At 35.6% G+C, this 24,660-nt stretch overlaps 1 protein-coding gene across 1 annotated transcript in view; it reads right to left on the bottom strand.

Annotated features, from left to right (window-relative positions):
• Positions 1–24,660, bottom strand: part of LOC109061037 (alpha-mannosidase 2-like) — a 53,425-nt gene that overhangs the window by 3,718 nt on the left and 25,047 nt on the right. Inside the window, exons 7-21 of the mRNA XM_042757030.1 lie at positions 22,105–22,291; positions 21,753–21,930; positions 21,422–21,633; positions 17,968–18,153; positions 16,593–16,707; positions 16,431–16,498; positions 16,060–16,225; positions 15,685–15,915; positions 15,469–15,591; positions 14,227–14,341; positions 11,787–11,920; positions 7,990–8,131; positions 6,994–7,127; positions 5,110–5,307; positions 918–1,031 (exon numbers count right to left, since the gene is read on the bottom strand). Of these exons, the coding sequence (XP_042612964.1) occupies positions 918–1,031; positions 5,110–5,307; positions 6,994–7,127; positions 7,990–8,131; positions 11,787–11,920; positions 14,227–14,341; positions 15,469–15,591; positions 15,685–15,915; positions 16,060–16,225; positions 16,431–16,498; positions 16,593–16,707; positions 17,968–18,153; positions 21,422–21,633; positions 21,753–21,930; positions 22,105–22,291 (2,303 nt within the window). The remainder of the gene's footprint in view (positions 1–917; positions 1,032–5,109; positions 5,308–6,993; positions 7,128–7,989; positions 8,132–11,786; positions 11,921–14,226; positions 14,342–15,468; positions 15,592–15,684; positions 15,916–16,059; positions 16,226–16,430; positions 16,499–16,592; positions 16,708–17,967; positions 18,154–21,421; positions 21,634–21,752; positions 21,931–22,104; positions 22,292–24,660) is intronic.

Below are 24,660 nucleotides of genomic sequence, written 5' to 3'. Positions count from 1 at the left end.
TTTTTCCAGTTGAGGCAGTTATCAAAAGTCAAGTCTTTTTTATCTTTTAATGAGTTTGAAAGGGTCATAAATGCTTTTGCCTCAACCCGCCTTGACTATTGCAATGCCCTATATGTAGGTATTAATCAGGCCTCCTTCAAACATTTGCTACAAAATACTGCTTCTCGTCTGTTTACAGGGACCCTAGCTCTCCATGGTGATTCCATGAGAATTTATCAGTTAAGTAGTGATAACTAATTTGTCTTTTGAGTCAGGTCTTTTCAATGAATCAGTTTACACAAAAACACAAAACTGCCTAAATGAGAAGTTCTCAAGTTCAAAACAGTGACTTAATATTTCAGTAACGCTGGCACTGATTGCCTGAGACTATGAGCCACAGGTATTAGTTTTGCGTTGCCTAATATGCCTTTTTTGCCTTTCAAAGTGACAGTATCCATCGACTTGCATTTTATCAATCAACAAAGACCAGGTTTTCAGCTAAAAATTTTTACTCTAATTCTGAAGAATAAAAGTCACCTACATTTTGAATAGCATAAGAGGGAGTAATTTTTGGGCGAACTATCACTTTAACAGCTCACTGGAGAGGAACCCAAAACTACCTCATGACTTCAAACTGATGCATTTATATGACTTTTATGGTACCTTTTTGAAGCTTGAATGCTCCAGTGCCTTATCATTTTAATTGGATAGAAAAAAAGACCAGTAAGTTCCCCCTTTTGTGTTCTATGGAGTATGGGTTCAGTGTTTAAAAGAGATTTGAATTTTTGCATGAACTATCCTTTTGGGAGCAAATGTACAATCTTTATTTATTTATTTAAATATAAGCCTCAAGGTCTTCCAAAACTCAGGCCAAAAAGTAGCAGTCTTTAAATGAGTGATGTGTGTCTGTGTGTGGGAAGCCGCGTGATCTGCTTTACCTTGCCACGTGTGGTGGTACACAGTAGACCAGTGTTCCGATTGGAGAAGCCACAGTCAAAGCCTTTTCTGTGCAGAATCAAAGCAGCTTGCTCGGATGGACCTCCCCCTTCCTCCTGCGAGAGAAGCGAGACAGAGCCTCAGGCTGCATAAACACAACACCGATTCTTCTCCACACGCACACACTGAGCCAATTATGGAGCGCTGCCTTTCACTCATCAGCTGCAGCTCAGCACCACAGTGAGAGTCTCTCCCATCACAGCACCATGGAAAGAGTCTCTCCTCAAGACTTCAGAAAACAAAGAAACTTAAAGCAGTCTTGCTGGTTCAAAATAACTTGAGCTTTATTGATAGCATGGGACGGGCTGCCGATTTTGCGCTGAAAATAATTTCGGTTTGTAAAATCAAACAATGATTGCATTTACAGCACTTACAATGAATGGATTGATGAGGCAAGGCATATGGTGGGCTTCACTTATTTTTTATGAAGCACACATATAGATCTTCCATACAGAAATGTGTATTTGAGCTGTAGTTGGGCAAAGCTAGATTTCTTTAAAGTTGTATAGAGAATTATGCATTTATGCGTTAAAATGCGTTTCTGGTATTATTGCGTGTATTGTTTCACGGTTACTGCTTTTACAAACTTTCAATGGTCATAACCTGAGTGGAAATACTGGATTAAAACTACTGATGTACCGAAATGTTTAAAAGTACATTTTTCACTTAGCAGAACACTGAAAATAAACTTTATTTAATAATCAAATTCATCAAAATTAGTTGTATCTCAAATTGAAAAATAATTATGCTTCTACTCCAATTCTTTGTTGAAATATTTAAACATCTGTTTTCATGACAGATTTACATTAAAAAAAAATAAACAGGCTAAGTAAAAACATGAATATGTAATATAGTGCATATAATTAGCAAAATTCTCCTTTATAGATTTTTTTTTTATTATTGAATAATGAGGATAATGGCTTTCCTGAGGTTAATGTAATTTATATTACATTATAGTGTCAAAACAACAGTTGAAAGAATTTGAAAATAATTTTTTTGAAAGCTGAAAGTTACAAACTGTTTAACCCCCTTCATTCCATTCGGAAGGACTCATCCCTATGCCCTAATCCCTTCAAAAGGTTTACCCTCCGGAGTGAGAGCTTCGAAGGGAAGGGATGAAGGGTGTAGGGGTAAAAAAACTCAAACAAATTTTTTTTGGAGTGCACTTCTGCATCACCTTAACGAGATAATCAAGTAGGCACCTTTGTCATCCATTGGTTGACCCCCAAATGTCTTTTACGCTAAATATAATCTATACTTGGGTATGTAATGTAATGTAATATGTATTTGTAGTGTATATTGTGTCTTATGTATTTGAAACATTTGAATGGACTGATAAAGGTAGCTGTAAAGTATTTTTGTTGAAGTACAATGTCATTTTGACCATAATAATGTACCAAATCTAACTTGTATAAATTCTGTGCTGAACTCTGTGACCCCAAACAACTTTCCTGTGCAAAGGATCATGGGGACACAAAGTGTTCCTTTTGTTGTACCCTTCGAAATCCTTCATTTCGAAGTAGGGTGGCCATTCGTGCCAGTCCCGCCGGACACGCCCGAACATGTTTTCGGGTGCGTTCTCCGGAAGTCGCGTTGGTCGACCTCATACGTCATCAAGGTTTAATATTTCGGGTTCAATTTCAGAAAAGCAACCGTTACATTTCAAGGTAAGAATGAAACTACAATGATTGTATGTCTTAAAAGAAATAAATCTTAATTTTCTAATGTATTTTAACCGAAATGTGAGAACCTTGATGACGTATGCGGTCGACCAACGCGACTTCCGGAGAACGCACCTGAAAACATGTTCGGGCGTGTCCGGCGGGACTGGCACGAATGGCCACCCTATTTCGAAGGGCCCTTTGAAGTGGCCAGTTTTGAGCACTTTACTTTGGAATGACCCTTCGATATGGCGGCCACGATTGTTTTCACTCCGAAGTTCCATTCGGAGGGCGATTTACCCAGTTTGGAATGCATCTTAAATGTACACATCACTGGCTCTTCTTCACCCATTTGTTTTGCCCATTATACTGACACCTATTGGTCTGGATGTACTATGTTTGATTACTAACTGCGGCCCCTTTGTATTATTATTGCTGTTGTTATTATATTATTGGTAACTGGGTCGACTGCACGACACAACTGGTCCTGTGATTTCATGAGGGAGCCACCCACTCCATTTAGAATTATACAACTTTTCCAAGAAGACTGATATTTCATTTCACGTGTGTGTGCATTTTTTATTCATATTTCACATTTCATCTTTACGCATAAAACTTCTTAATAAGCTAAAATGATAGGGTGCAATTTTAAATCTTGTGCTTATATATATATTTTTTAAAAGTGTGTATTTTAAGGTTTTCCCAATACACTGTCTTTCTCCATACATGTCCATTCATTGCAAGTGCATTTTTATTTAATTTATTTTCACAAATTGGAGTGAGAGGAAATTATTTTCTAAGGTAGCACTTCTATTGAATCCGGAACATTCCATTAAATATTTTCTGCCATTATTCAACACAAAATTTGCACTTGAATCCATACTTGCCCCTTCATGAACAGTGAAACAGTAGAATATTTATACACACACCTCTGCCCAGCAGAATCTCTCATCACTGTAAACCCAGAGCACTAGCTTAACAACAGAAACAGTAAATCAATCCGCACAGTCCACAAAGCTCTCACAGCTGAGGTACGGTACATTTTTGGTCGTGAAATATAATTAATGTCCTGCATGCTTGAAAAACACTTTTCATTTCCATTTGCATAAAGGGTGTCCTTGGGTGGATATTTCCATGACACAAAACAAAAGAACTTTCAGGCATTGTTAAATGAAAAAGCTCTTCTGCACTTCAGCCAACTGTGCTGTCAATCATTTTAATTAATAATTACATATAGTGGTAGTGAATGCAGCCTCCCAATTCAGCAGTTAAAGGGAGTTTTCTGGCTTTCTGATTGCAGTTTAGTACATTTAAATTATATTCATTTTAAATGTAATATCGAATAACACTACAGTTAAAATGATAATTAATTACTTTACATGAGCTTTAATATGTTAGCTAATACATCAAAATAAATTGAAAAGCACAACAAGATTATTAAAACGTAATGATTTAAAATGTGTAAAACTTGTTGTGAAAGTATTGTCTCTTTAAACACACCAGAGTGGCTTTTTATTGAATTAATACTGTATTGCAAGTACAGTTCTTTTACAGATAGTCTTTTTAAAATTAAGCACACTAAAAGTGCACTTTTCAGTCAATATGCGGACAGCGAAGCAACTCACTACAGTTTGGAATGGACCAATTAATACAGTAATGTTGTGTTTTTGAAAAATGCATTAAAGGGTAATTTCATATCTTTTTTTTATTATTATTTTTTTTTTCCTATGGGGTCTTCTTTCAATGTTTATGTATCAAAACTCATAATTTAGTCATTATTTGTCTGTGCTGACTTTTAAACTCTCCCATTCTTCAACAGCATCCATGCTAAACAATCCAAGCTGGAAAGTGCCACATAAACTGTTAAATTCAGACGGACGTGATCAAGGATACTGTTAAAAATAAATTTCAGCTGGTCTTTCTAACAGTGGGATTCTTCAGAAAGATACTGCAGAGTGACAGTATTTGTTCTGGAGTTAAGAATAATTATCCATATCCGTTTCTGAATACCAAATAGGCATTGTTGATATGTTAATGTGGGCAGTCATGTGTTTATTTGTTATTTCAATAAATAGTCACTTGGGAGGATTCGAGTTATTGAAGTTACAGTATATTTCGACAGTACAATTAAGTCTTTTATCTCAAAAGATCAAGAAAAATGTGATTCCTCATGATAAGACCCCTTTAAGAATTTAAGCCAAATTGCATTGCATCCTCTCATCCTCTACTGAAATCTCTCAAACGGTCCCGTAAGACCCGTTCTGAACACTTTTACCTTTATCCTGTCATGTGTTAAAATATTACCATTCAGCCCTGGGAAATAAGACCCTGAAATATCAATCTGAAGGTCAATATACTTTATGGCCCTCTTAGGAACTGAGCCAGCAGACCTGTGCTCCCCAATTACGGCCAAAACCGATTTCTGCTTCCTCTTTCAAATCCTCTAGAAGACACAAACACAACTGAGACATACCTTAGACTGGATAGCACGCAGGTTGACCAGATGCATGTCGCAGGGGAAGGAGGCGCTCAGGGGGCTGTAGGGAATCAAGGATGGGGCATCCGAGCGCTGACTGACTGCCATTGAGATGAAGGGATGATTCAGGTACATGAACGACATGTGACTCAATAGAGACGGATAGCTGTATGGTGCAGTCTCCTCACTGTGGGCCTAAGACAGAAAAGTCAGCATTAAATTAAAATAGGTTTCAGTCTAAATCAGGAAACTGTGCAAGTGCGTAAATGCAAACGCTGCTGAATTAGTCTTCTACAACAACTGTCAGTGTAGCAGCATTTCCAAGAAAATCTAGCTGAGAAAGTTCAAGTTATTTAAACTATCATCGTATAATACATATATTACATATAGTCCCATTAAGTACTGATGTTTGTTACAGCCCCAGTAACACAAGAAAGAACATTAAAGAAAGGATGTACAATGGGACCGAATTGACCAGCATTTGCATATTTGCACTGAATATGTTTCTGGACTAAGTAGACAGTAACCAACAGATTATTTTGTCAACCCAACTGGGGGGGTGCAGGTTAAGGTGGTCAAGCCGGTTATTACAACATTAGAAACTGGGAGATATTTCAAACTTCGTTTTGAGTATACTGGGGCCTTCAGTCTTGTAAAAACAGCTACCACCTTAAGCTCATCTTCAGGGACTGCAATAAACATTTTCATGTTAAAGCCATAACAGGTTATACTATTTATCTATGTACATACACTACCGTTATAAAGTTTGTGGTCAGTAAGGTTTTTTTTTGAAAGAAATGTTTACTTTTATTCAGCGAGGATGCATTAAACTGATCAAACGTGACAGTAAAGGCATTTAAAATGTTGCAAAGTTTTGAACTTTCCAATTCATCAAAAATAATTAAAAAAAAATTATTATGATTTCCACAAAAATATGAAGCACCACAATTGTTTTCAACATTTCTAATAAGAAGAACTGTTTTTTGGAGCAGTGAATCAGCATTTTAGAATGATTTCTGAAGGATCATGTGACACTGAAGAGTGGAGTAATGATGCTGTAAATTCTTAGCATAATAGCATAATCAAAACATAAAAAAAATATGTTTTAAAATAAAATAGTAAAAAATAATAATTTTTTAATTTTTTTTTTTTACAATATTTCACAATATTACTGTTTTTACTGTAATCCTTTTCATTAAATAAATGCAGCCTTGGTGAGCATAAGTGACTTTTTCGAAAGTATTTTAAAAATCTTACCGACCACAAACTTTTGAACAGTAGTTCGTTTTTTTGTTTTTTTTTATCATTAAAAACTAAACGCAGTACTTTTAAATTCTACATATGAATTTAGGCATCATAGCATTATGATGTACAGTATGAAAAATGTATATTCTTTTTGAAATTGATAATAATTACATGTAACAGTATTATTAAATAGTGTTTTTAAGGATTAAGTGAGTGTTAGATGATGGCAAAAGTAATCAATATATAAAAACAGGGGAAGTTAACATTTGCAATTAAACATGCAATATTTACAGTTTAAATAACCACAAGCCTTCCTGTAGCTGGAACAGTAGAGCTCAGCGCTAGCAACACCATGGTCATGGGTACATGTAAATTACACCCAATAATCAGCTTTTTTTTTTTTTTTTTTTTTGGCCAAATACGGTGTTCCATACTCAGAATCTATGCTTAATTGAGTTTCATTGTGCTTATTAAAGGGCTACTACTTACTACTTACTTACTTACTTAACTGTGTCTTAAATGAGTTTCAGCAGGGAACTTCCAAAATTCCAAAAATTCAGACACTGATAGCAAGTGGTCATTAACGTATGAATGTTTTTTGCTTCTTTAGCTCAATCATTTCTCCATCCTGATTACCTCCTCCGCAGAGCTCCTCTTCTCCAGCAGTAGGCGGAAGGAGTTGGCAGTGATCTTATTGTCCAGCACTCCCTGACCTAAACCTCGATTATCATCCTGGTTGAGCCTGCGGTCCATAATCACCTCCAGCTGACCTGTGGAATCCACACCAAAGAGCTTTATTAGGATGTCACACATACTTCAACACAAGACCCACTGATGCCTCCGATGGACATGCATAAATCATCTGTTCCATAGACCACGAGACCATAGAGCCTGCTGTTTGAGCACCAAACAAATAAATCTTCTTTTACAAAACAACCTGACAAAACCACACTTGACAGATTGTATTATAAACAAAAGCACTTTACATTCAACTTTGGAGTGTTTTTCACCAGCAATTCACCTACGCCTGTAGACCTGCCAGAGTGGAGTGAGGCCATATCTATTCAAACAAAAACCCGAGAATAGCAGTTCTGATGACCAATGATTCTAAAAAAAAAAAAGCCAAAAAATTATCTTACTACTTCTTTACTGTTGCAGCATTAAATTGGCATGTGGTATTTCAGATGATATTAAAAATCTGTATAATTTAAGAAGTAAGAAATAAAATACAACACTGAGAACTAAAGCCAACAGTTTTTTGTTTTTTTGTTTTTTGAGGGGGGGGGGGGCATTCAGTGCCAAATCATTGTTGTGATGCTTCAGTGAAATACTCACTAAGGCTCCATTTGTTAAAAAAAACAGTAAAATCAGTACAATTTAAAATAACTGTTTTCTATTTCAGTACATTTTAAAAATATTATGTATTCTTGTGACACAAAGCAGAATTTTCAGTATCATTAATGCATGTTTAATCATGCATTATTAATTAAGTTAATTGCAGAATCTGGAATGTTTCTTGTTAATTTTAGATAACTTAAAATTCTAAAAAACCTTTTTTTATTTCCAGGTTTAATTCAGATTTTCAAACCCAGATCCAAAACCTACAGGACTTAGAAATGAGTTAGAACTGACCGCTCTTGAGGCTGGCCGCTCCGAGTGACTGCGCGGTGAGCAGAGAGAGTCTGGTGCCGGAGTCCTGCAGGTAAACCATGCTGGTCATGGGGTAGAAGTTTGCCTGCAGGGGGAGCTTAGCCATGGTTTTCCTCGGCTGCACCTGTAAAAACAGCCCACGGCATTTTTAGCACTGCAGGGAGGAAAAGCTCCAAATTCCCCTTTTCAGAGCCCTGCAAACACTGAGTGTGGCATGTGGAGACACTTATCTGAAGGAAAAAACACTGTAAATTGATGAGCTTCAATGTGTTTGTGTGTGTGTGTTATTGTGACTTGGAGGAAAAATGGATTGGATATTCCACTGTTTTTATTCATGAGGCATTTGTTTTGTGAAGTCAGTTAATTAGTTTGGACCGAAGAAAAGCACTTAATCCTGGCCAAGGCCAGAGAGACATCATCAGCTAATTAAATGCCAAGCTTATACTCCCAACGTGTAAAAACAAAAAAACAAGACAGAGTGATTTAAACTGACACTTGTTTGTTTTGGTCAGGTCTAGAGCACACTCTAAACTCTTTTTTGATTAATTATTTGTCAAAATAATGAAAAACAAACTGACATTTTCACTATTCCATCTAGAAACAACTAGGCATTTTGACACTATCAACCGAAATCAAACAAGACAGTCAAAACAATCACTTCAAATAAATTAACTAACTTCTGATGACTCCTTTGTTGATAAGTGTTACTTGTCAGTAAACAGAATTAGTCCAGCTAGCCTTCTATATTCACACCTTGAGATCATATTTAACCTGAACTCCGGCAACAACATGCTTCTCGTCATTAAACGTGTTTCACTTTGATGAAAATGTGGTTTCATCAGACTTGATGTGTGTGATCAGGCCATAACAGCAGCATCTGTTCATATTCTTGTTTCAATTAATTATAGAAGAAAAAATAGATTATTCTTTTATGGTATTTGTTTACAGCAGTCATGTTGTTGGTACCCAATCTGACATTTCACAGAAGAAAAAAAGTGTTTATATTATATATAGTATATTTAAAATATAAGTCTTTTGTAACATTCCTAGCTGAATAAAAGTATTAATTTCTTAAAAAAATATCTCACTGACCCCAATCTTTTGAAAGGTAGTGTATATTCTGCTACATTTGCCATTGTATTTGGCTTTCTTTCCTTAAAAAGGAACTAGAAAAACATATTTATTTAAATTTAAATACCTAAATTAAATATTATTAAATTAAATATTATTATTATGGTCGGCGCCGATGGCCTCGTGGGCAACGCGCTGACATTCAGCGTCTTTGTGCCTCGGGCGTCCCGAGTTCGAGTCCCGGCTCGTGGACTTTCCCAATCCCACCCGCCTCTCTCCCACCCACTTCGCTTCCTGTCAATCTACTGTCTTATCCAAATAAAAATTTAAAAAACTTCAAAAAAACAAACAATATCATCAAAACAAACTTACTGCTCAAATTTTCTTCAAAACTTCTGACTATATCATCAAAACCATGTTTTGATAGGATGAAGAGGCTGAAATTTGTGGCCAAGTTTAGTAACATAGTCTGGCTTAGTCTAAAGTCAATAAGATTCAATGCTTTCAAAATATATACACATTAAATTATTACAAGCATGAATTATTGGAGACCTTGAACTGTATTCATGCCCTTGCGCTGCATTTTTTACCGCCTGTGACTGTCACAGGATTGGGCTCGTGCTCAGTTCGTCTCACTGATGCAGCTGATGTGTGATCTCTCCTTAGTACTCGTGGCCAGTAATGCTAAGTGAAGTAGTTTTGCTTTTCTGTAGTTTTTCAATGGCTCTCGGTCCTACCAATGACATTACCTGAGCATTCAAAGCCTTTGCATTTATTGCATGGACGGAGCAAAAATGTAAGCGTCTAAAGCATAGGCTACACACAGTTCCATTAAATGATAAATGTGTTTTAACAATGTAGTTGAACCGAATATACGAAGGTAACTGTTAAAATAACTACAGCATTAACATAAACCTTGAAATAACAGCGCAAGGTTTATCTGATAATCAGACATATTAAAACAGCGTTCGTTCGTTGCTATAGCAAACAGACATTGGGCGAGGTTTCTTTCAGAATCATCAATCGCCAATGGAGAGGAAAAGTTAAATACAATAGCATTTTACTTTATGAAAATGAGATGAAGTTTTCGCACTGTAAGAGAAGTGATCTTGCGCTCATAGAACTTAAGATGTGCCAAGAAATATTATGGACAAAGGCATCTATGCTGCAGCTAAACTGAATAAAAAGCAGAATGAACTGGTGAAACATTAAGACAATAAACACAATAAATAAATAAAATTTATGAATGATGCAGTGCTAATTTCCATATCATTTATTACTGTACAGAAACTATAAAGTATATTTTCTACCTAATTCTGTGCAGAAAATGGAACTAATTGTTTGTAGTATATAAAACAATCATAAAATTGCCATTAGGAAAAAATTATAGATTACAAATGATTGACTATTGTCCAGCAGTGTATTTGATTTCTTATAGCAAATTCAAAGTAAGATAAGAAAATAATTCCTTGTAAAATAAATATAGGCTATATATATATAGCCTATGAATCTTGTAAATGCACTTAAAGGGATACTCCACCCCAAAATTTTGGAGAATCTGAGCACTACGCAGGCACCTTACGCTCTTCTGCACTGATGCGCTGTTTTCTTTCGAATCAAAGCATAAATACACGTAGAAAACGTATCCTTTGGCATGGCTGACACGGAAGAGCATACACCGGCTGCGTACTGCTCAGATTCTCCAAAATGGCGCTACGTTGATGTGGAGTGACACGGAGGAGACAAATTGTTGAATAAAGTCGTTATTTTTGTTTTTTTCCGCATACAAAAAGTATTGTCGTTGCTTCATAACGTTACGGTTGAACCACTGATGGCGTATTGACTATTCTGACGATGCTTTTCATACTTTTCTGGACCTTGACAGTGTTATTTACTTGGCAGTCAATGGGACAGTCACAAGCCTCCTGGTTTTCATCCAAAATATATTAAATTGTGTTCTGAAGACGAATGAAGCTTTTACGGGTTTGGAACAAGATGGGGGTAAGTGATCAATGACAAAACTTTCATTTTGAGGTGGAGTATCCCTTTAAAGAATGCAGAATCGAATCATTAATTGAATCGAATTTAATTGTGAATCGAATCAAATTGTTCTGAATTTGCAAAAATCATTTTTGAATCAAATCGAAAACCTATGAATCGTGAATCAAATCAGTTCGCTGTTTACGCAAAGATTCACAGCCCTACACTATAGAAACGCCCCAGGCATGACCGTTTGCAGAAAGTACCAATGACACCACATCTGCCAATCACGGCAGACCAATCACTACAGCAATCAGGGAGTCCCACCTCGTTACCTTGTGGCTTTGTCTGTAAACTGTTGAACAATAATTCCAAAAGTCTGCTGAGGACAACTTCCGAAATCTTTCACAGGGAAAAGAGCAACAATGACAAAACGGCAGGTAGCTGCAGTTTATATACAGGGAGGCAGATGGTGTCACTGGTGCTTGGGGCATTCTTATAGTGAGATACCGAGGTGTGTCATGGTGCTTCCGCAAACTTTATAGCTTGGGGCATTCTTATAGTGAGATACCGAGCGAATGTTAGAAAGAGAACCACAGATTCCCCTGACGAGCCCCGACCGATACTCCCTTGCCTTTATAACGCACACTTACATATCAACAGTGTAAACTTCACTGTGTATGTGGGTGTCAGGGAGAGAGAATAAAAAGAATATACTGATGTCCTACCTGGTAGCCATTGAGGTCAGTAAAGAATCGATCCTTGCTATTCAGATCTGAAGTTATCCTCATTGCAATTTCACGGTTGATTTCGCCTCTTATATCTACGGTGTTACAGATCTCAACAGACTGACCCTCTACACCTATGAGAAAGAGAGAAAGAGAGGGGTCAAAATGGACAAATGAGCACAGGCAAAAGAAGAGGATTGGATATCTGTTTCCAAAAATATCATTCACCCGTGCACTGTTATTGTTTCTGTGGAACACTGATATTTTAGCAATTCTTGGAAGTGATTGTTTGTATACTGAATATATTCAGTAATTTAGCGAGGACCACTAAAGACCACTTCCTTATAGAGTAATAAGTATCATCAGGCTGATAATGCACAATACAACATCTCATTTACTGTTTGGTGCATAATCGCATACAAACTGCCAGAATACCACAAACTGTACATTTGCCAACAGCAAACGACTGCTTTCCTTTTTTAACTTTAATAACTTGTTTGCCTGTTTCTGGCTTGAGTTGAATTTAAGCAATTAGATTTTCAGAGAACGGTGAAAATAAGTAAACACTCCTTCATGCTAAATATACAATTTGAATTGGACTAATTGAGCCTTTGGGAATAAAACAGTGCAAGAAACAAATATGTTCTGTTTCCTTTTATTAAAATAAAACCCCTTAAAGGTGGAAGAACATGCTCCATATAGCAGCACAACCACAAAAACAAGGTTATGCTTTTATGGAGTACAATAGTTTGGAAAATTTTCAACATGAGTATGTCCTCATTAGCTCATAGTGAGATGGTAACCTGACACTTTCAGTGAGCGACCATTGCTCATGCTTTGAGTTAATGATTTGAACAAACACCTAAGCATACATATTAAATTTTGTTTGTCCAACAGTCATAAATGATACCTCAAACTGTGTGGCTTGATAATTACTTCTTGATTTAGGTGGAAAAGTTCTAGATTTATACTAAAGAAGGACCTGAAACATCTCTAGAGACCAGAACATCATAGAGACTTGGGCTCTTTTGACTTGAGCGACAACATAACAATCACCCAGAACACCTTAGCAATCACACAGAAAAAAAACTAAAAACCAAAAACAGCAAAAAAGAGAAAACACTATTGATTCACCTGAAGGAAGAGTTCATGTAACACTGAATTAACACTAGTAAAAGTTTGGGGCTGAAAAACACTATAATAATAAAATAATAAAATAAAATTTATCATATACACATAATCAAAACACACTCAAAAAAAAGTTTATCAATTTTACAAAACAAAAAAAACATAATAATAAAATTATTTTCAAACTTAATAAAGCAATAATAAAAAATTTTCTGAAGTAGCAATCACCATATTAGAAATGAAGGATCATGTACACTGAAGGACTGAAGTAATGGTGCTGAAAATTCACAGGAATGAATTACATCTTAAAATATATTAAAATAGAAAACAGTTATTTTAAATTGCAATACAATCTTAAAAATTAAGGTTCTTTACTGGCATCTATGGTTCCATGAAGAGCTTTTAACATCCACTAAACCTTGCCATTTGTTGTAATTACATGGAAAAGAGCAACCAGTACAAGCTTCAGAATTTCTCCTTTTGTGTACATAATGTCAGAGACAGCTATTTTGTGTGCGAGTTGAACGTACCTCTCCTTAAGCTTTGCATACTAAATTTCAGTTTGAACTCAAGGGAATAACCCACAAGATGTTTCGCCTCATTCTTTTCTTTTTTTGGACAAAAACAAACAAACATCACTGGGGGAAAGGTCCCTAAGGCTCATGTGACTGCCCTGCTCTTTCAAAACCCTCATGTATGTTATCTCACCCGCCCATAAGGGGTCACAAACAGACTGCCTTTCTGAATGCATTTCATTCTTTCACAAAATGATCCCATTTTAGCACACCATTAAACTTTTGTTGGACTGTCTTTTGATATCAAACTTCATTTCCAATGTTGATTAAATATTTGTAACTTAGTAGTGTAATGCACCGCCTTGCTTTTTGTAAGGCACTGAAGATTGCACAGTTTGTTATAGCTTGAGGAACATTAAAAAGCTTGCCTTTAAGATACAAAGATTTATAAAACAATAACTGAGCTAGCTTTGTACAGCATCCAATAAAGCACTCTTGTACTAAACAAGCCGTTTTAGTAATGTCAATAAAAGGCTCTCTTAACAAAGATTACTTGGAAAAGAAAAGGAATTTCTGGGGGGTCAATCATCTGGAGGTTTCCTGAGGTTACACTGCTACCCTCCCACCATCGATTGTTGGCATTTACAAAAACTCAAAAGCTGCCTAATTATACAGGACTTCCGTCGAACTTGAAAATGTCATTTTGCGAATCCCTAGTGTAAATATTTGATTTACATACTGTAAATAGTGTTGACTGCAAGCAATGCAGGTATTGAGTGTTTGCTGGCCTCTCTTACCGTGGATGTTGTAGAGCCGAAGATTCTGTGTGATGTGAGGGAAGGTAGTGGTGACTTCAGAAAACAGCGGTCCTTTAGTGACTCGTACCACCGGCGGCTGAGAGGGAGAGTAAATCTGTGTGAGAGAGAAAAAAAAATCAATGTGAATCAAATCAAACTCATAAAATCCCCTCAGAGCTGAGCTACCAAAGACACTGCATGACAAAACTGCCTAATGTCCTGATGAAAGAGAGAGTTTAGCTCTTATGAGGTTTCCCAGTGCTGGGGTGGAAAGCAGATAAAGCTGTGAGCAGTGACTGTTATATTTAGAAATCCAATCAGCTGAATAACAGAAATTTGAGTGAAACTTTATAAAAATATGTTCCAGCAAACTTTCATGGTAATCATTTGTTTGCCACAAATTAACTACAAGCCTGCTTCAAATAGTTTTTAGAGGAGTGGGCTATATATATAACCCATTTTTCGTTGCTTTTCTTGTTACTAAATGAAATAAAAATCTTGTAATTATGAAAAATGGGGCGAATTCTCCTCTTAAGTGACTCTTGTGGGGAGGGGAGATAATTATAAAATAAATAATTATCTCACCTAAAGATTTGATCATGAAGTGAATTTTTTGTTTTTACAACGGAGCAATAGCTTACACGCAGCACAAGCCTGATTTTGAGAGCTGTATGTGAGGTGGCCTTGTGCGTGCGCGCTTTGTGTATGCATGAGCTGAATGGTTTAAACACTGGCAAGACTCGAAAAGAAATGCAAATTATAAACTTTACTGACGTTGTGACACATTTGCGCATTTTGAGAGGGAAAGAGAGAGTGCGGTTTGTGAAATTAGGTCTCACAGAAAGTTTTCAAATTAGTTTGTGAGTTATTTAATAAAGAAATATGAATTGTACTTCAGCTTCATTATTATAATTATTGTACCAGCGCCGGACAAAGATGGAGACGGTGCTGCTGCATGACATGCCAAACCTCTCACAGCAGGTGCGTCGTTTATGAGATTGGACTTTAAAGAGGCCGCCGATCAAACTTCCCAAAGCGATTATCGGCCGATAGCGATCGGGAGCCGGTCAATCAATGCACCACTACTTTCTATTGATTTTCTGTTTCTCTCTACTATTAGGTTTATAAATAAAATGTAGGAAAATATTCACTCAGAAAGAAAGAAAGAAAGAAAGAAAGAATAAGAATACTACTGGGCAAGATATGGAATATTTGATTAATCTAAGAAAAAATAGTTTTTACTGTTGCTTCTTTGTCAGGCAGGAACAGGTAGGCGCCGCTCTTGTCTTTATTGCTGGTGGTGCCGTACCAAGCAAACTCCACCTTGACCAGAAACTCCGAGTCATCCTCCTTCAACCTCATTTTCTGTAAACAAGAGATGTTCTCTGGACATTTCAGAGTCATTCCTAAATGTATGACCTTACAGCAAACCTAGAGAGCAGCAGTCTAGTATCTAACCTCTAAAAGACCTGTAGCTTTAGAGATGGAGAGTTTCAGGTGAGGGTTTTCAATGTGCACAGGAGCCGCATCTTGTTGGTAGAACTGTGAGAAATGCTCCGGTTTACTGACTGAAATCTTCATGCCATCCTGAAGGAACATGTACTTAGCAGCTTCTGTCCTTGGCTCCATTCCTTCCATCAGCTGATACACGCTCAGACCCAGAGGAGCAGCTTGAGCCACAAATGACAGCTATAGAGGAAAAAACAAACACTGGCTTGAAGAGCATTTAGATGACTTCAAACTAAACATGGACTAGTGTGAAGAATCCACACACTTTCCATAAACAACATACCCCAATGCTGTTATATGACGCATCAGTGTAGCAGATCTCACCTGGAAGACGTCGGTAGCAGCATGACTGGCATCATTCCACACTGCACTGACTTGAGCACGGACCACATGACCAAGAGCATCAAGCACGCGCACTTTAGGAGTAGTCACGTATACTGTAACCATGGATGTCCTGGCTTGCTCTGTGGGGTTGCAAGCCACCAACAACCTGGGAACAGCAAAAAAAAAAAATCAAGCATTTTATGAAACATTTTTTTGCCACAGGTTCTGCTGCCTCTAGCTCATCTACTTCAACACATGTACCATGAGGCCATTTTCAACTCAACAGCAAGGCTCCGAATGTAAAACTCTTCTACAGAGAACTGTATTTTTAAGGATATTTAATTTAGAAATTGAAGGAATTATTGATTTACCTTGGTTTTTCACCAACTTCAAGAATAGTTTTGCGAGGTAAGGCATCTTGGGATGGCTGAACGTCATCCTGTAATACAAAACCAGCAAAAGTGTGACATGCACAAGGCAATTACCAAATTTCGGAGTGATGCCATGCCATGGATGTACAATATAACACTCACCATTTGAAGAAAGGGATTTGAAGGATCATGGTAGTATGCTGGTTTGTCCTTGAGCACCAACCAGTGAGCTGAGCTCACAATCACTCGCTTCACATTCAGAATAGAGTGATACAACTAAAAATAACAAAGATCATGTTTCTACAGTACAAATGTGCACGCTAACATTCATGGGTAAACCAAACTATATAGTTTGTTCATATTTGGTCTGTAGATCAGATAATAAGAGTCAAAAGTATTTTTTTTTTTTAAGAGTAAGGTAAGTTTATGTAAACTAATATTATAGTGGTTAATCTGAACTTGCAACCCAAAGGTTCTATACTAGCATTCTAAATAAATATATTTATATATTTATATAAATATTATTTATTTTTAAATTAAATTAAATTGTATTATTATTATTATTATTATTATTATTATTATTATTATTATTATTATTATTATTTAAATGAATAAATGAATGATTGAAATTAATACTTTATTTCAGTAGGGATACATTATATAATTCAAAAGTGAGAGTTAAAACTTTTTTTTTTTTTCTCCTAATATTTCTATTTCAAATAAATTCTGTTCTTTTCAACTTGTATTTGTCAAAGAATCCTGAAAAATGTACAAATATTAAGTTTTATGTTTTCCGCAGGTTTATATTCAAAAAGACTATTGTAATTACTGTTATATTTTCACAGGAATAAATAAAAAATTATATATATATATATATATATATATATATATATATATATATATATATATATATATATATATATATATATATATATACAATTATATATATATATATATATACACCATATATACAATTATATATATATATACATATATATATATATATATATATATATATATATATAATTGATTTTTTTTTTATATATATTTCACAATATTACTGTTTTTACTGTATTTTTTGCAGCTTTGACCAAATACAGAAAATGTATCTTTTCGTGGAAATATTTAAACTTTTTCAGGTAGACAATATGCAAATAAATACCCAGCCAGATATGAGAATTACCAATATTTTTTCAGTGAACATTTATTCCTTAAACGTTCCTATTTCTGTTAAATGGGTGGTTAGGAAAATTCATCTGATAGTTGTTTTAATAATTTTTAAAGGTTGATTAGCCCAAGAAAATATTGGGGGTCTTTTGTTTTGTGTAGATATATTCACACATTCATAATTTGGTCATTTTACAATGGTTATTAAGCAGATGGTAACAACTCCTTTACCAGCAATTTGAAGGTTCTATGCTACTGCCACTTTGGGGCGAAATGCAACAAATGTATGCAAATACTGAAGGCAGTGAAAAAGTAGCATAAGTCTTCTATACTTCTCACTTTCACAGATATTTCAGGAAAGATGTGCTACCTTGTGCCATAGTCCACAACCACCCAGTCTTTGCCCGTGCCTGCGATGGCATCATGATGCTGGAAGAGACCTAGATTGCGTCGGGCTTCTGTCAGTAACTTGTAATTATCCACTGCAGGGTAATCACTGGGCTGGCCGTACTTCTGAATATTGGCCAAGGTCAGAGAGTAGAGGACCTCAGCTGCCCTGCGAACAAACATACAGTGATATATGAATCTCCTTCCCTCGCAAGATCAAAAATTCCCACAAATCCACACTGAATAAATCCACAGTGTTACAAGAATCCATCTGGCATCAAAATACCTCCTGAATCCAGCTAATGTTCAAATTCCAGGAAAAGAAAGACAACAGTCGTGTACTGTCCCTGTTGTGTTGGGTGTGTCTGAGTGAGAACAACAATAATACCAGAATCTCTCCACATTATAGTAACAATAAAGGTGTCATCTCTCCGAATAATGACCTTCTCAAATTTTCCACAGGAGATGAAAATCTATAGCTGGGCAAACCTCACAAACCTGTTGGACATGAGTCAGATTTCACATCTAGAAAAAGAAAAAAAAAAAATTGTATATATTCCTTTAAGGCAGTAGTTCTCAACCAGGGGCCCGGGGCCTCAGCAAATTTCCAAGGGTTGTGTAGTAGGACAAGCAGCTTTGTCATAATTACAGCAGAAATACTAATACTAACTCAAATACTAATAGAAGCTACTAAATAAATATTAATTTAAATGTACAGTATTCACACATGGTTTTTACTACTTTTACTTTATGCTGATTTAAATAAAAATCATTATATTACAGTAATGAGAATGTAATAAGTATGAAAATAATTAATTTTCTATTTTTTTTTTTATTTAATTTAATTTTTGCATTATTTTTATTGACATCCAAAGCAAATTATGACCTCTTTCCTGAGTACATCAGTAAACTAAAGTGACAAAATTATCCATAGTTTAAATGTATTTTTTTCCCCCAAACAGATCTTTAAAGTGAGTTGATGAATCAAGACTAAGTAGTATCTGCAGATCAAAAATTCTAACACTTCAACATTTCTGTATATGGTTCACAGACAGTAGTTATAAGATTAAAACGAGGTACATGCGACCTACATACTTCACATCAAACACACATCTGCTTTCTGCTCCAGCAAGAACAGCCAAACACTGACTTTAATAATTAATTAAACATGAAATGACCTTGCACTGAATATCTCTAATCAGTCTACTGAGTGTGTGTGTGTGTGTGTGTGTGTGTGTGTGTGTGTGTGTGTGTGTGTGTGTGTGTGTGTGTGTGTGTGTGTGTGTGTGTGTGTGAGAAACTGAGCAGAGCTGAACAAAGTCCTATTTGCTGTGTTAAAAAAGCTGTTGTGTAGAACGGGGGATAGTTTAACAACTGCATACTGATGAGAACTGTCTCCAGCCTACATTTAGTAGCCTACATATTGTACTCCATCTATTCACTTGTGTGATCAGTAAAGGCGTCTTATAGAGGACAGGGTGTAGACGTATAATACAGGCATAAATGAGGGAAATTAATATCCTTATCACGTATCGCACTAAACAATGAAATGCAGGGCAGCCACTGACACACACACACACACACAGGATGTATAGAACACATAATATCAAAAAACTCAACCATATACATACAACATGGAATTTAAATGATACTTCATAGTACCTCAAAGAATACTATGAAATTACTATGGTACTACCTAATCTACATGTCCATAAAACATGGTAAAACCATGAAACATGAACCAAACCCATTGTATTACCATGATGAATGAAAAAAAAACATGGGACATAATACCATGGAAAATACTTTTTGTGGTGAGAGGGTTTAAAGTTCTATTGCAAGGTTATTTTACTATTATTTAAATAATAATACAGTATTTATTAATATTTAAATTGAGCTTATTTATGTTTTCAGTTTGGATTATTATTATTATTAATTATAGGATATTTAATTTATTTTTTAATTTCAGTTTGTTTTTTAAAGGAAGCTTTTAAATGTAGTCTTTTCATCTAATATTTATATTTTACTTTATATTATTTCAGCCTTTTTCAATTACCGAAAGCAATTTTTAAGTTTTAGTTAACAATAACAATAACAGTGCTCTATTGCTGCATGTAAAAAAAACAATTCTGTAGAGAAGCATGTAGAAAAATCAATGTTGAAAATCAACATGTACCACGGCAATGTTTTAATATCTAGAACCGAGTCAATTAATGAGAACTGCAAAGACATTTCAACAGTGTCCTGCTGTAAAAAATAAACAAATAAAAATGAGTTATTTCTTTCTAATTCCACATATTAGTGTTAATTACTTTCTAAAGGGCATTTTCTTAAGAAGATCAATTTTTATCAAATCCAGTCAGAAAGGAGTTAAGGAGGAAAGTTTGTAAAATACCCAAAGATAAGAAGGTGGCACAGTCAATGGCCATGTTCAAATAAATATTAAAGCCACTGAGTCACTGGCTCAAAACTGGCTGCTTTCGTTTGCTTTGACCTTGTTACAGGGCTTCAGTCTTATCGTGAAAACACAGACGTGTCCTTCAGCTTTGCATGTTAGTTAGCAACATACCGCACTGCAAGAAAAAGATGGTAACGTCTGTTATCACAGAGCTGCATTTCCTATAGACAGACTCCACCAGTGACCACGATCAGTTCAGGGGCCGGGTGCATAAACTGCTTAGACAAGTCTTAAAAGTTAGTCATCTAATTTATTTCTGCAAAACTGGTCATACATTTTTAAAATCGGTTACATAAAAAAGTAGACTGGTCTAATTTAAATCTGAAAATTTAGGCTGATAACTACTTGATTAATTGCTAGTTAGTCAAACTAGTTCTTAAGACCTGCCTGACTGTGTGTGCATGAGTTTGAAAATTCGAAAAATGCTATTTTTGTGACTTTTAGTGCATGTTTGTTAAGTCATCTGTATGCTACTGTACTTGATAAACAAACTTTTAGCAGATAAACACATTTCAAATTCAGCCTTTTTCTGATAACCATCCAGACCAAAAAAATTTTGGTCTCTAAACTTTGACTAAAAAACAACAACAACAAGTGATCAGACTTTGAAAAAGCTAAACTTCCAGAAAATGTCCTTAGTTTATGAAATATGAATTCCAAATTGTATTGCACATATAAGCAAGACATTCTGGCTCATAATTAACTTTATGTTCATTTTGAACTCATGGTTTTAAAGGCAAATCAAGTCCAGACATATGGAAATAGTATTATTTTTACTGTTTAAATTTTTGGACATTGAGACCCAGACCAAAAATATGTATGCAGTGTATTTATGCAGATTAATGCAGTGCATATTTTCATTTTTTTCAGTTCATATTTTCTCTTTGGTGCAGTGAATGACATTTTGGTGCTACAGAGAGTTAAAGCAATAAACTTTTGCTGATCATTTTCCAATGTGGTAAAAGTTGTAAAGGCTTACCGGAGGTGTGATTCCAGCACTCTGTCCAGGCGCTTATAGAACGGCCGTGAGGTGAAGTATCCGCTCCAGTAGTGGTCGTCTCGATCCGCGTAAGTGAAAAGGTCTCCACTTAGCACAGGGAAAGCCAACTGGCCAACATTCATGCCAACCGGATCCATGCCAGTGCTTTTACGCAAGGCCTCGAAATAATCTGAAATCGTTCCAAATTGGGCCTGCAAAGAGAAACACAAGCGATATACAGGAAAACATGTAGAATTATGGCTGAAAATATACCAAGAAGAGTTCAAAGTGTGGCCAAGGAAACACTGAAGTCTGTCTAAGGATGCTAGACCTGGACATGAAGCTCAGGGTGAGAATTCATGTAGTCGAAGAGTTTCTGGTAGTTTTCAAACTGTTGGTCCCATTCGACAGCTTCAGTGTAACGGAAATCATCTCCAAGTGGAGCCAGCAGTACATTGGTCCGAAAAAGTTTGGATTTCTTCCTGTACTGATCCAGCAGCGTCTGAACTCTACATACGGAGAGAATAAACTAAGTGGAGGGAAGTCTAAATCTAATCAGAATTGGGGGAACACAAATCCACAAACAATGAAACAAAAAAGGGATTCGAAATTGTTATTTATCATAACAGGCTATAGTTTAAAACAATCATCGAGCAAATAATGTGCGTTGGGTATAGCTGTACCTCTCCTGTATGTTGTTATCTGTGATAGCCTGAGGAGGAATTCTCCATGGACAGCTGATTCTTCCTCCAGGCAGCCTTTTAAAGTCAAACTGGCAGCAGATTTTTGGGTCAGGACCACATGTATGGGGAACATCATAGCTGTAGAATGGCATCATGTGACATAAAATATCTGAACTCGAGTCCTGATCTGTTTGAATCAAAAACAAATGCGAAGTTACAAGTCTTGTGTGGCCATGCGAACAAAAAAAGGCCATTGTCTACTCTACTGTTAATAGTGTATAGATGAAGCACAGGTTATACAGAAATCATTTTCAAATCAAGTCAGTCGGTCAATGTTGCAAATTTAAACGACTAACTTGAACCCGTTGCGAACTCTGCATCCCTATCATGTGGATTCCTAACGGTAAATGTGACAGCATCTAAAGTCTAATATATTTCAGTTTTACAGTTAGTATTGTTATTGTTATGTTATTTGAAGGAAAAAAGGTCTTTGTAATCTTCCCTTTTCTTAATAACAAAAATAAAAATAGCTATATCGTAGAGCTGCACGATTATGACAATAGTCATAATTGTCAATTATTTCCTTGAAATTGTAATTGCGTTTATTAATTACGATTATCACAATTTACATTGAATGATGTTTATACCATTGTTTGATGCAACTGAATGCCGTATTTTTATATGAAAATAAACAAGCTAAAAACACTCTATATGAAAAACTTTTATTGCTTTTTCTATAGTATTAAACCTCAAATGTCAACTATACATTGGATTGGTTTCTTCTTGAAATGATAAAAAAGTTAAAATATGAATGGTGTAATAATGTTATACTAAAACTAGTGGAAACAATGGAAAAATCCTTAAGATAACATGTAGAAAGAAAAAAACGCATCTTACGCACGCAGAATAACATAAGTTGACTTTTACGATTAATTGCCACTTTGAACGATTACGTAATAGTTGCATCCGTAATTGTAATCGCGATTAGAAATATACTACTATATCGTGATATATATCGTTATCGTGAAATAAAATTTCTCATACGGTGAAATAAGATTTCGGTCATATTGCCCACCCCTACTACAAATCATGAAATGATCCACTAATGTCAAATTCAAATCATATTTTATTTGCAATAAAAATATTCAATTACCCATTCAGCACACCATGTGCTCCAGAGCGACCTTCATAAAAGCTGTGCAAATAAATAATGCAGGATTTTCCTTTAAACAAGGGACCAGATGTGAAGCACAGAGTAGTCTAGCTGTCTGTTAAGTAAGGGATAATGTACATCCAGCCGGTTTTTATCTCAGATTATTACATGGCTCTGTGGAATACTTGATTCTGATTGGTCAGTCGCAACATTCCGAGGTATGTTATCCCTCGATAACAACCGGTAAAAGCTAATAACACAGGCTCATCCGGTTAACAAAAAAAATATTAAAACTCTTGCTTGAACTATTTTTCTCGGTGGAAGTCTTGTGTTTGTTTAGCTGACAAATATTAAAACTCGATTCAAAATGGTGTACAATTATTTAATTATGTCATCCTGGTATCGCGGACTTGCTATACAGCATACAAAACAATTGTAGCAAAATGGCAGCAGCTACGTTTGTATCCAACGAGAGCGAGTCCGTGATACCAGGATGACATAATTAAATAATTGTACACCATTTTGAATCGAGTTTTAATATTTTATTAGCTAAAAAAACCGCAAAGCTTCCACCGAGAAAAAATAGTTCAAGCAAGAGTACAGTGCTGACTGCTGTTACCCAGATGAGCCTGTGTTATTAGCTTTTACCGGTTGTTATCGAGGGATAACATACCTCGGAATGTCGCGACTGAACAATCAGAATCAAGTATTCCACAGAGCTGTGTAATAAATGGTGATATATGGAATTACATTGAACAGTGAATGAACACTGAACAAATGAACTGTAATCATATTTGTTCAGCACCTGCTACAGTCGGAGATCTAAATTAAGCTAAGAGTCAATTTTTCCAGGGTTTTTTAACACTAGGTCTGGAAAAAACAGCATATCCCAAAACAGATGCACAACACTGAACAGGCAGACAATGGAGAACAATAGATGGAATGTGGGAGGACGTTTCCTCTGACTCCTCTTTTGTTTGTCATTCTCAGCTCTTATTTTTCATTCAACATCATTACAGAACAAGTGCCAATGGAGCAACATACAGCAGCAAAAATATCATCATGAGAACATATAATCATACTTGAAATGTATGAATGTCATTGCATAAGATCTCAAAACATGTGGCATCTGCAAACAAATGCTACTAGATCTAACTACACTTTTTGAGCCATTTTTACAATGATTTTACCAAGCTGGTTTTCAGTGAGGTTCACACATGCCTAGCAGAGTAATTTGGAGAGTTAAAGGTTTCTGCACAAAATATTATGCATTATTACTTTCATAATGCAAACTAAAAGACATGCTTTAAAATTAGACATTTTGAAGACATTTCCAATGCTTTATGTTTAAATATTTTTTATAGTATTCTTTTTTTTATAATTACTTTAATTTAATTTAATTT

Source organism: Cyprinus carpio, chromosome A5 (assembly GCF_018340385.1).
Source record: "Cyprinus carpio isolate SPL01 chromosome A5, ASM1834038v1, whole genome shotgun sequence".
Taxonomy (NCBI): domain Eukaryota; kingdom Metazoa; phylum Chordata; class Actinopteri; order Cypriniformes; family Cyprinidae; genus Cyprinus; species Cyprinus carpio.
This window is presented reverse-complemented; position numbering and strand designations above follow the sequence as displayed.